Source organism: Balaenoptera musculus, chromosome 13 (assembly GCF_009873245.2).
Source record: "Balaenoptera musculus isolate JJ_BM4_2016_0621 chromosome 13, mBalMus1.pri.v3, whole genome shotgun sequence".
Taxonomy (NCBI): Eukaryota; Metazoa; Chordata; class Mammalia; order Artiodactyla; family Balaenopteridae; genus Balaenoptera; species Balaenoptera musculus.
In genome coordinates, this window is record NC_045797.1 from 53,506,844 (window position 1) to 53,520,398 (window position 13,555).

At 37.9% G+C, this 13,555-nt stretch overlaps 1 protein-coding gene across 5 annotated transcripts in view; it reads right to left on the reverse strand.

The window, feature by feature from the left end:
• Positions 1–13,555, reverse strand: part of CAMKMT (calmodulin-lysine N-methyltransferase) — a 404,258-nt gene that overhangs the window by 42,236 nt on the left and 348,467 nt on the right. For 3 of the 5 annotated variants that reach the window (XM_036873911.1, XM_036873909.1, XM_036873908.1), the window contains exons 6-7: positions 13,187–13,250; positions 4,763–4,829 (exon numbers count right to left, since the gene is read on the reverse strand). The exons of 1 other annotated variant lie outside the window; for it this stretch is intronic. In XM_036873911.1, coding sequence (XP_036729806.1) covers positions 4,763–4,829; positions 13,187–13,250 — 131 coding nt within the window. Of the gene's footprint in view, positions 1–4,762; positions 4,830–13,161; positions 13,251–13,555 lie in introns of all 5 variants that reach the window. One more of the 5 variants, XM_036873912.1, reaches the window with a different exon arrangement.

Below are 13,555 nucleotides of genomic sequence, written 5' to 3' on the forward strand. Positions count from 1 at the left end.
TCTAGCACAATATCTAAAACTGGGTAACATTCACCCTGTGGGAGCTGGTTTCTTCAGTGAAGAAACACTAAACACTAAATAGTAGGGATACGGGCCCTTCTATAAATGTGTCAAGCAAATAAAAAATGTTAGTAATAGAAAGTACACTTAGGTATTTCATTTTCCCATATCCAAGATAGCAACAGAAGGAAACAGGACTGTGGCATCTCTAGAATTCTCAGCAGTTCTTGAGATTCTGTTACCATGACTCTAGCAAAACTCACTAACAGGTATATTTTATCAGAAAATTTCTAGAGAGCCCTCAGCTTTCTTATCTCAGTTACCTTCTTCTAACCTTCCTCTTCAACCTGACAAAGGACAGATAAATGCCTACTCACAATGTCAGTGTCTACAGACACTATATGTGCATGCCTGAGAAGAAGCCTATCCTGAAATGAAAGTCAGCTATCTGATATATAAACTGATGTCTGAATCTCTAGAGCTTGACTTTCTTCTATTAAAAACTGTTTGGTCCCATAAGCCTTGTGGATTCATATCTTATCCTATCTTTCATTTATCATGTCATTTATCATGTCTTTCAAAATGTGCTCCAAATACAAATCTTAAAACCTTTCCTATAACAGGGATAAAGTGTACTAATTGCTTCAGGGAATATAAAAACATATTAAGTAGAGTCCTTCCCTTTAAAAAAATTGTCTCCCTTGCTAGAATGTGAACTCTAAGAAGGCATGGACTTTCTTAGTCTTGTTCATCACTACATCTCTAGCAACCCAAAACAGTACTTGGCAGACAGAAGGTGATTGAAATATTTACCAAGAAATGAATGAACCAATGAACATGAAAATAGACAACACACTTTGAATAATGAGAGAATATGCCATGTTTTCTGGGGGACTATTCTAGGGCCAACAGAAGTTAAAAGAAGGAAAAGATTAGGGCAAGCTGCCTCCTGAGAAGGCAGGAGGAAATGGTAATTAAGCCACCCTAGAAGAAAGGACTTAGATGGATAAGGAAGAGGGAAACAAGACTGGCAAAGACCAGAGATGGGGAGGACCAAATGTGTTGGAGAAGAGTGAAGAGGCTTGGGTGACCCAAGGAGAGGGTGTATATTGGGGAGCAGTAGAAGCTACGCTGAATGAAGAGAGTGAGGAAAGTGAGGGCAGACTGCAGAAGGCCTGAATAAGTCAGGAATTTTATCCCCCTTGGTTGGGATTTACATTCTTAAACCATTTTTCACATCCCCAATTTAATGTCTAAAGGAAAATGAGCCTCCAAGAAGACATAAACCTTAAAAAGCAGTAGGGCAATGGAGCCAATAGTCAATCCTGGGGGCCCACATAAAGGTAAAATTTGGGTTATAAAACAGTCTTAAAAGTTATTATGAGTTCCACAGTTTATTAAAATTAATGGTTTATTAAAGAATAATAAAAAAAGTCACAGGTCTAAATTCACTAGAATTTTCACACAAAGATAAACTCTTTTCTTAAGTAGAAACTTACTTTTAATATCACAGCAGGGTATATTTAATCGATTTTTTAAAATATTGTAACTGTTAACTACTATTAACCAGAGAATGACGCCATTCACTAATTCTGGAACACCTAGAAATATGCAGACATCAAAAGCTCTGAATGGTTCTTTATTAGACAGTCACAGGTTTGAAGACAGCTTCAGATAAACCTAACAATTGAGAAGCTGTAAATATCCTTGTTCTTTCACCAAACTCTAGCTATATTTAGTAGCATGATTTTCTTTGTTCAAGAGTTATTTGCTATAACTTTGTATTTATGTTCTCGAAGGCAGAATACCTTGCGTATATTAGTTAAGTTGATAGGTGGCTGCATGGATGAGACAACAAATGAACCATCAAATGACTGTATTTAGATCTGTGAGAGGTAATGGCTATATCCTTCATATATGTGCATCCTAGATCTTTCTTAGCCAAGGCTAAAGCTTCCAGGCTTTTGCAAACACATCTTTCATATTTAGCAACAATCACAATCAGATTAGAATGGAACAGAGGGAATAAAAGAGTTTGGAAGGCAAGAGCATTATTCTAGGCAAGGCTGCTGGTGGTTATGAGAGCAGGAATGGATTTACTGTCAAGCTAATGAAGCCTATCATTGGGGCCCCCTCTCTCTCACAGGCCCCTTCCCGGGCCCACAAACAGCCCCAGTGATGGGTTCACATGGCCGTATGCTTCTGTAAAATCTGCCAAAGTAACGTATAATCGAACTCATTCTCCTAAAGAGGGCCCTCAAAATAAGTTTCAGGCCACTCACCAACTGGGTCTGCCCTGTAGGAAGAGGCTGGTAGCAGGAGGAATGCTGCTTCCTGAGAACACTGGCAGAGCAGGGGGAACAGGAGCTTGGGGTGCCAGTCAAATTTCTGGGTGCCTTCTCTCTTTTTTTTTTTAAAAAAAACCCACCATTTCCGAGGTTCACAGTTCTCATACCACGATTTTCCTTTCTGCTTTTACATCTTTGCAAATGAAGTCACAGAAGACATTCAGCTGTTACAAACTTCATGTCAAGCTTTGAAGTGCTTTTTAATAGCAGAAATATTTGGCTCACGTGTGGGCTTTGTAGCTATGGTAAATACCTCTTAGTTATCTGTCGCTACTGTTATTCCACACCTCCAATTTGGAGGAGAAATTCTGCATATGCATTCAGGCACTAAAAAAGAATATTGAACTATATCTCAGCTCTTTTGTGAACGGTTTCCTTTTATTTCTTCTCACATGGAGCTAATGCTTTCATCATATTGTACTGGTTATGGGTGGGAAAGCAGTGGATAGAAGGGGAATGCTGATTATTACATCATTGGTTGGCAGTTTCCTCTTAGCTTCTTGAAGGTTAAGTGGTCAAGTAGCTCCTTAATATGAGATCAAGGCATTTCAAGGACTGACTCATCCACCTGTTTCCTGGCAACGTGCTTTCGTAGACTTTGGACAAAATGCTTACAGTGGTTAAAAAAGAAACTGACCACAATTAATATGAAATAAAGACAGAAAAAAAACCCCTCATCTTGGAAGTTTCTGTACGACTACTGACATACAGACTATATGTCCAGGTACATCTCAGAACAATATATTAGAAATAGCATTTTTGAGAACAATAAATAGAAACAAAGGCATTTTGGATCTATCCTGTGTTGAACAATGACATTTTGCTTCTTTATGTAACTTCATTATTTTATGAAGGGATGACAGAAAATACTATTGCACTCCATAATTTAAACACCTGACATTTTTGTTCCTCAAAATGCAACATTTTAGAATTCTAGATATGTTTATTAATTAGTGATTATTAACACCCAGTAAACAACATTATGTCTTGTAAAAACACAATCTCTCTTCACAGCATGATGCTGAAATCTATTATTCCCTGATTCCATATGCTGAAATACACTCAAATGGTCACAAATGACCTTAAGCATTAAATAAATGTAAATGAGGACAACATAGAAAATGTGTTTTTGATTGATAACTAAAAGACCAGGTTGAAAATCACATCCAAAAATGAAGTCTTCCACAGAAGGGTATGGCAGTCTGCACTGTGGAATAAAAGCTGTCCTAAGAATGAAGAATACCCAGGTAAGAGATTGCTCTTTCTGTGGACCTACTGGAGGTTTTCTGCGAAACAGAACTGGTTTACTCATTTATTTGAGAAACACAGAGCATACTGCCCCCTGTGCCATCAGCCTACTGTGAACATTCTAATGCAGGATTCAAAAATTCGTATATGGACACATTACATTCACCAGTTAATATGAGAAAAAAAAAGTTATTGCTACTCCATATCCTCATACCAGTATGTTTTCCACTTTAGTTTTTAAGCATTGTTGCTATTCATCCACCTTTGCTCCCCTGCAAGCTGAGCAGTTTGGGGTGAGAAAGCATCCTCAAACATAGAGAAAACTCAAAATGTCAAAGGATGCCAGATTAACAGTAATTAAAGAATTAATTAAAACTTAGATTGTTCTTCCAATAATGTCTGTGGTTAAACACATAAAGGAAAAATACACAGATACAGATATTTCTTGTGAAAACTACTAAATGATTACTTATTCCTCTAGGTCCATACCAACAGGGCAAAATTAAAATGTAGCATCACAGAAAACACCATTGTTTTGGTTGAGGGTAAGCAATTCTCCTACTTTGGATAAGAAGGAACAGAATCTAAAAGGGAATGGATACCTAGACTATTTTAAAACCATGAAACAGAACAGGGTTTCTCAATCTTGGTTCTATTGACATTTTGAGCCGGAGAGTTCTTTGCTGGGGGGAGGGGTGTGGGGCTGTCTTGCGCAGGCCTAGCGGCACCCCTGGCCTCTATCCACTAGATGCCAGTAGCAACCACCTTGCCCCAGTTATAACGATAGAAAAGTCCCCTGGGGCAAAATTGCCCCCCTCCACCAGGTTGAGAACCAGTGAAATAGAGCCATTCACAAGAAGGTCCCAGGCTGGGCTTCTGCCAACCTCATACTGTACCCTCTCAATCCTTAAATCATTCCCAACCCAGTGTTTAACATAGTTATCTTCAGTTTTTCTCGTCTATTAATTGTAGGTAATGAAAACGCCTGCCTGCTTCATTACAGGTTCTTGTAAGCGTTAAATAAGATACTTTTAAAGTGCTTAAAACAGTGCCTGACCCACAGTAAGTGTTTAATAAATATTAGCTATTGTTAGTTTTAATAATCATCCATAGTACTGAGAAAAGCAGTTTCAACCAGAGTGTTTTAATGCAAAAAGGTATCTTACCAGCTTGATATGTTCCCAGTCTTAAACACACCAGCCATCTGATTCCTTGTGATGATGTCTCTCACATCTATAGGCCACAGTTAAGAAAGCTTCTGCAGTGATTGTCAACTGACTCCCAACCAGAAAGAGGCCCACAAACACTACGATATTCTTATCGTACGCGGAATCAGCATGGTGAGAAGGGCTGTAGCGTGTGAGGCAGGAGGAGAAGGGTGTAGCCCTGGCTCTGCCAGCAAATGTTGAATTACTTGTCACAGGCAAGCTCTTTTAATTCCCTGGACTGTAGTTTTTTCACCTGTGAAATATACATTCAGGGAGCACATTGGCAAGGCCCAGGGTGATAAGCACTGGTCAGGGAAGATGACTGTACCATAGGTGCCAGGCCCCACTTGCTTAAAAGAGCTAGAAGCCCCAAGGTGAGCCTCTTTCCGTCAGTGGGGAGGGCAAGGGCAGTCTTCTGAGACTCTCCAAGTTGAAGTATTTTCAGTCTCCTAAATGCCAGTGGGGAGAGTGAGGATGGGCAGCAGGGAAAGACTTGGGGGTAAGTGAGAAGAGAAAGATGGAGAAAGGCTGGAGAATCCCTGAGATAAAACTAATTACTGAAGAAGAAAATTCAGGGAAAGGCCCCTTGAAGAACTGTCTTTACAGACTTACAGTTTGGCCTGTGGCCATCTGCTGACATGTAAGGACTTGTACAAAAAGAGCCATATTTACTGAAGCCATGTTTTGAGGAGCTGGTCCATTAGAGCACAGAACGCCATCTTCATGAGGACCCGTGGGAGAAATCATGTCAGGTTTCAACACTGGGAAAAACTGGACTTCAGATCAACTAGTTTTGCTTCAACTTCCGGACACTATAAATCTTATAACTGCTCCTCCTCTTTTTGCTCTGGTCCTTGTGCAACTCAGAGCCAAATGGATGATCTAAGCTGAACAACTACAAGTGCTCTATGGCACATCTTTTCTCTACCGGTCCTATTCCTGCCTTCATGATGTTTTCCTGGCTTTCTGCTGTCCAACTGCCCTCGCTTTCTCCTTTATTTTATATGGTATATTCTGTGTGTCAATGTAAGAAGCCTTAAAATCCCTCTTTTGGAATAAAGCAAGGTTTAAATAAACAAGAAATAAAATAATTCCAGTGAAGGTTGCAAGCTGAACTAAATTGGGCCCATGGGGAGGTGACCAAGCAGACAAGCGATGTTCCCCTATTGCTCAGAAAAACAGATTTCCTGAATGCTCAAAGCAAGCACTGGCCAAGATCTCCCTGCAAGAACAGAGCCACAGGACATTTTAACCTAAATCTCTGCTTGAAACACCCGGCACACCCATTTCTTCTCTGAGTGAATAAGCAGGTACTGTGATAGCTTTCTTCCCCCAGGAGTGGGTAGGAAAAATCAATTAGGTCTCCTAATGAAGGGCTTTGTTGAGGTTTACAAAAGTGCTATAATGCAGACTTTTTTTTTTTTTCCCCCCTGGGTGAACTTTCCTGTATGCAAATTAAATACCGTTAAATTACATTCATTAAAAAAATAAAAGAGACTAATTTGCCTACTTGTTTTGATTAACTAAAATGACACATCGGCCTACAGTTTTGTCTATTTCAGGAAGAAAGTATTTCAGGAAAGTCTTCTAAATGAAATGTCTTGTAGAAAAGGACAGCTGACGTCTTTATTCTGAGAACAAAATTAGTAAAGAGTCAGCTGACAACTGGTTTTGATTAAGTTCCCCCACACTATGGCCACACCCTTCTTGGCGTTTCCATGACATCCAAACCACATGCCATAATGTGCTAGGTACACCTGTAGCGTCGTATGAGTACATGACTAATCTATCAAGCCAAACATATTATTTTGTTAGTGGAGGTAATACTTTTTATAAAATAGTCACAGGGAAGTTAAATTATATAACTCAGAAAACCTATTAATAATTTTTAGTAAACATCTTAACACTATATACTTTTATACAATTTATAAAACTGTGAGTCCAGGTGGCCAGGCTGAAGCAAGAATATGTATTTATATTCTAGAAGCAATTTTTTTTAATGAAAAAATTCACAGCAGTACTTAGGCTGCTTTATTTTTAGAACTGGGAAGGAAATATATTTTGTGGTTTAGGAGGTGTTTTTTATATTAAAACAAGTACCAAGAGAAGAAATGGCCATAGTATATTAAAATATTGCCTTAAGAGATATATTTTGATATTCTGCTCCCTACCCTTTACTTTATTTATTTATTTATTTATTTTTAACATCTTTATTGGAGTATAATTGCTTTACAATGGTGTGTTAGTTTCTGCTTTATAACAAAGTGAATCAGTTATACATATACATATGTTCCCATATCTCTTCCCTCTTGCGTCTCCCTCCCTCCCACCCTCCCTATCCCACCCCTCTAGGTGGTCACAAACCACCGAGCTGATCTCCCTGTGCTATGCGGCTGCTTCCCACTAGCTATCTATTTTACATTTGGTAGTGTATATATGTCCATGCCACTCTCTCACTTCGTCCCAGCTTACCCTTCCCCCTCCCCACATCCTCAAGTCCATTCTCTAGTAGGTCTGTCTTTATTCCCGTCTTACCCCTAGGTTCTTCATGACCCTTTTTTTTTTCTTAGATTCTATATATATGTGTTAGCATACGGTATTTGTTTTTCTCTTTCTGACTTACTTCATTGTGTATGACAGACTCTAGGTCCATCCACCTCACTACAAATAACTCAATTTCGTTTCTTTTTATGGCTGAGTAATATTCCATTGTATATATGTCCCACATCTTCTTTATCCATTCATCTGTTGATGGACACTTAGGTTGCTTCTGTGTCCTGGCTATTGTAAATAGTGCTGCAATGAACATTGTGGTACATGTCTCTTTTTGAATTATGGTTTTCTCAGGGTATATGCCCAGTAGTGGGATTGCTGGGTCGTATGGTAGTTCTATTTTTAGTTTTTTAAGGAACTTCCATGCTGTTCTCCATAGTGGCTGTATCAATTTACATTCCCACCAACAGTGCAAAAGGGTTCCCTTTTCTCCACACCCTCTCCAGCATTTATTGTTTCTAGATTTTTTGATGATGGCCATTCTGACCAGTGTGAGATGATATCTCATCGTAGTTTTGATTACCCTTTACTTTAGGTCAGATTCTGAGGTGGTTCCTCTGGCTGGCGCTGTGTCCAATAACAGATTTTCTCATTCTTCTGTGTCACTTCAGGGTAATAAAGGAAATTCAATGAAATCGAGTCAATCTGTCCAGGATAGTGTTCAACAGCATGGACCAAATCCTATTCTCTGAATGTACCCACCTTCTGGAAGACTCCAGTGGGAGATGCTGGGTGCAAAGAAAGCCTTAATGTGATTTCTGATTAAATAGATACAGAGCAATCACCTTCAGTCTCCTAGTCTGGGCACCTGGACTTCCAAGCTCTAGGATATATGCTTGTGGCTAAAAGAAATCAGGACTCTATAACTAGATTTTCTCTTCAAACAAAGCATGGTTCAAGAGCGGGGATCCATCTTAATTTTGTTTCAGTTGATTTTTATCCTTAAAAAAATATATATATGTATATATATATATATATATATGTTTGTATAATAATAGTTATTTGAACAAATTATATATATGTTATATACATAAATATAATTAAGCTAATTATATATAGATCTTGTTTAAAATATTAGCCTCCTCCTGCAATTAGTGATTATTATATTTATCAGTAGCTGCATATATTCAATACATTTTTGAGAGTTGGCATTGTTCTTTAAGCAAGAAAGTATTTTTAAAATAATAACACTGTGATTCACAAAGCATTACTTTCTTGGTTTATGCTACCTTTAGTTTCATTGCACCTCACTGATGTGGCAATATTTGTTAATTTAAATGCTGTGAAATATTCTTAAATGTGCTTATTACTCATATGAATTGAGAGTACGATGTAGAGGTGTCTTGAGCTCTGTTAGCAATGTCAACTGTACATTTATGGATGAGAAGCCTTTTCCTCCAGTGCAAGACGATACTCACCAAATCATTCTAGTTTTTGGTGAAGAGATGGTTTAACGGGGGTGGCAGGGAAGCTATGAAGTCACATGAACTTGACTTCTAGCACTGGTTCTGATACTTAGTGACTGTGTGAATTTGGGTAAATTAACTTCTCTGAGCTGCACCTCAAGAGTAGGAATAATGTACCTATTTTATAGACTTATGGAGTACCACATAGTAGGTGCCTAACATATAGTAGGTGCCTAAATCACGTCAATTCATGATCTTTTTCAATAATTCAGGCAAAAGCTTTGGAGGGATGAGAGGCTGGTGATGGTAACTAAAGTGAGGTTTGGCAGTTAAGCTTTATTTTTTTCCCCTGTTGCTCAAAACTATTATGTGAACATTTTTATTGTAGAATTTAAATGACTGGAAGGAATCAAAGAACTTCTGCCCTGTAGATTTTCAGTGTTTTTCACGTGTATAAATGTGCTCTGTGTAGGTATAGTCTGTGTCCTCCAAGAACAGGAACTTGGTCTGTCTTGTTCACTGCTATATCTTTAGCACTTGAAATGGCATGCAGTTAATAGTGGTTTAATTCATTTTAATTAATTAATTAATTAGCTTAATTTATTGGCTAATTTAAATTTAATTTTCAAAGCTATTTGTTGAACTCCTACCCAATGTGAGGCACACAGAGTCCATTTTGGACCGATCTAGTAAATAGAAGAACAGCTGACACTGATATTGGAGGAAGGGGCCTGGACCCAGGATGATGGCCTGGCATTCCCAAGGTCTCAACCATCCACAGGCTGCACAGTCCACATGAAGCTTCATTTATTAATTATTCAAGTCAGGGATTTTGTTAAATAAAATAATGTTAAGCCAGGGGTATCTTCTTTAAAATTCACAGGAGATTTACCAATTTTTGGAGAATCCTAAGCTCAAGATCATGATCCAGACGGTGCATATTGTGGGGATAAGATGCTTGGGTCAGAATCATGAGCCTGGGTCAACAAGCATTGCCATATTCTGCAGATAACCTGCTTGGTGTTTACTGAGGATGGGTCAGGGCAGGGTACTTGTGTTGGGTGAATTAGTGAGTGTTCCAGGAAGGGCTGCTCACCTTAGGTGTTGTACTTTTATTCATTATGATTTGGAAGAGGCTTAGCATCAATAATAACTCGGTATACAATTTCTTTCCCCTATTCTTATGTCACTGTCAACACCAGCTCCAGACTTTATTGAGTAATTATCATCTGGGGGCACTTGGAGATTTCTTTCTTTATTACACTAAAAAGGCTGTGCCAAAGAAGACGGAACACAATTCACACTATTTTAGGATAAATTCGAGAACTGGATGAACCAAATGATCCCATTTCTGATTTATCCTTTGTTCCCTTTGGGTACAGATAAAACAGCATCTGAAGGGCTCTCAGCTAGGGGGCTCTGGGTTAGACCCAGCACTGCAGTTTAAAGGCCAAGGAGAACCTCGGGGACATATACCCATGAGTCTGAGAAAATATTTAACAACATTCCCTTATACCTCAAGTCTTACTCTCTTTTCAGATATCTCTGTTTAATAAATCTCAAATCCACATCTAGCTTTCTAGGTTCAAGGTAGAGAGCTCTAGAAGACATAGCCAAATCCGTTTGATGCATTTTATGGAGACAATAAATAACCTTACAACTGGTTGATATGCTTCTATGATATAAAGATTCAGAACGCCTCCATTCATTGCCTCATACATTTTAAAAATAGAAATAACAGAAGATAAACAGGAAATATCAGAAAAGGCTATTTTTAAAGGTAAAAATCAGAATCTTAGAAGCTTAAGAGACTAGGAAGTAAGACTCAGTTGGATTCACTCAATTCAGATGCCTAGAACAACAAAAATAATTTTTTAAATGATGAGAATAATATACAGGCCAATACTCAGATGTGATGTGTGATTGCCAGGTCGATTTTCAATTACATTTCACTGATGTATTCATTTGTTTCTTAATGTGCTCATCTTGCCCATTAAGAATAATTAGCAGCTTTGCTTAGAGATTTTCTGGCTTCTGGCAATGTTTCTCCCTCTTTTTTGTTGACATCCACTTTTACTTTTTAGAAAGTAATTTTTGGATAATATCCTACAACTGCTATATAATTTAGGCTTCCTAAAATTTTAAAGGAAAGATGTAAACAGTAATTTTTAAATGAGTTTGTTTCAATCTATATGCATCAACAGTATGTGATTCAGTGAATCTGTTATTTTACAGAAAGTGGGCACACAAATAGAAAAAAAAATATTTCATTCATATTAACCTCACTCGGTAAAACAGCTTACAACGAATGCCAGTTATAAGCTCTGGTAGCAAATCAAGAATAACATTAGTATCAAAAGCAGGAAAAACATGTTGCCAATTTTTAAGGCTTTATGCATGCTTTTTTCTCTTAATTAAAAAATATTAGATCTAGTTACAACAGAAAAAGGCACACAAACATAGAACAACTGCATGATAAAAACTGAACTCTGTCAATAAAGTCCTAAGAGATGAAATAAAACACACTAACAGTTTTGGTCTGCATCCTGAAAGGACCTACTTTATCTACATTGTAAAGTTCTTCCCCTCCTGCCCTTTGGCACCCTGCTATATTAAACCCATTGTAAAACCCAGCACAATAAAGCACTCTCAGGGCTGAGCTTCTGAGGACCAAATGTTAAAAATCCATTTTCTTGGGAGGGGGCTGTACCAATCATTTCTTTGAAAGGCCAGCGGAGTTGAGTACAGAATCTGAGATTTCCTCTCTGATTTCAAGAGCTGGCATGGAATCTTTGCTGTTTAAAGCAAAGGTGCATTAATTAATGACTAGCATTGCTTCCCTTCTTTGGAAGCTCTGTAGTTTAGCTCAACAATAATTTTAGTACAATTAAATTTACATACTGACCACAGATGCTGCCCATAGTTTGATAAAAGTTCTAATTGGTTTCTGATGCTATTAAATAAGACACCTGCTGACTTGAGAAAGACCTCAGGTTGCTGGGCCCAATCTGAAAGTTTCCGTGGTTAAAATGACCTTCTCTTTCCCAATAATCCTGCTTTTTTTTTCCCCCAAAAAAACATCGCTGGGGCTGAGCCAGCATACCTGACTTCCTGTTGCTCTCTGTGTTCCCTGACATGCGGAGGAGGAGCAGAGTGAAATGATACAGTGCATGGAAGAACTCAGAATAAAGCAGAGTGAATGAAACAACATCGCTCATCTTCAGGAATATTTTGAGAAACTTGCGACAGTCTGAAGATCATGATTAAAATCCTGCATTTGAAAAAAGGAAGCACCTTTTGTGATCTCTTTCCCTTGTGTGAAAGGCCAAGATTGTGATTGGCTGTTTTTCCTTCTTGATTTTTTTTTTTTTTTAAAGTCTGTCAGGCAATTAGCTGGGTGGGGCTCTGTAGAGCACACAAGTGCCGCTGAACAATATTAGCTACTGTGCTTCTGGTACCTCCTTTCTCCTGTCTGAGCAGCCTGATAGAGCTACTGCAAATTTTATTTTCAAAAAATTATATAGCAGAGGCAGAAGAAGAAAATCGAAAATAGGCTCTAGTAGGATGCTTACCTCTTACAAAAATCAAAACTGCTTTGGCATTTTAGGGGCCTAAAATTCAAATAAGTAGATTGCCTCTTTCATAATGTAAATGGAAGGCACACCAAAAAATCCAAAGCAAGTATATCCTCCACTTTTCCTCTCAATTTCTAACGGCTGTTAACTGCCCCTGAACAAATCAGCTCGATTGCTAAAGTAGCCACAAATTATGCTTGCTTTCTTAAAGTACAGTTCAATTTTCATGAACTCTGTGTACATATTAGTAAAGCATAATCTAATATAATGGGGTTTGAACTGTAATAGCATAGCAGAAAAAAAGAGATAGCTTTTATAATCCTAAATAAAAGGAAATAATGAAAAACTGATAGCCATTTCCAGTGGGGAGATATAGGGAACTCCTCGGGAATTAGAGTAGGTATAATATTGCATGGTCTGCACATACAACATCAAACGGAAGAAAGGTAATAATGAACATGAAGCTGGAAGTTAATTTTTACAAGCAATATCCAATATAATAAATGTTAAATCATTTATTTTATCCCGGCAAATTTCAATGGAAATAAAAGGACAAGAGCGCTTGAAAATTATTATGAAACAAATGTTCTTATTGCTTTGAGTGGTCCACAAATCATAAGCTCCTTTAATGAGAAGTGACTATAAAAATCCACTGAAATTAAAAAAAAAAAACCACTTAGTCGTATCCGATGAATTCCATATATTTCTACTTTTTCTTAATTACTTATCATGTGTGTGTGGGGAACTCTCTTTTAATACCCCATGCTGTCTTTCTTTATATCAATTGTTACTCAGCCGGGAAAAAGGAATGAGCACAACAAACCCGTTTTCTATCTGAATAAGGATACTTCTGATGGCCTTTTCATTCCCATCAGTTAACAGAACTTCTTTGACATCTGCAGAAATAGCAACCTGAAAAAAAAAGGGAGCACAGCAAACAATGAGCAAATATGCTTGTCTGTGTGGAAGTGAAGACAGGAGTGACAAGCCTTCAGTATCATGCTTCCTCACCTATTTCTCTGTAACAATCTTCAATCTTTTTTCATTTTATGTCTGCATTATTTTAATCATTCAATCAAATCAGTCAATACTTTTATCATTCCATTTGCGGGAGCCTCTATCTTGCTATCATTCTGTTCGGTAATTGCATTGTGACAGCGGATGATGGTATTCTGAGAGGCTTTCATTTGTGGGCTTCTGTTTATCTAGTAGAGCCA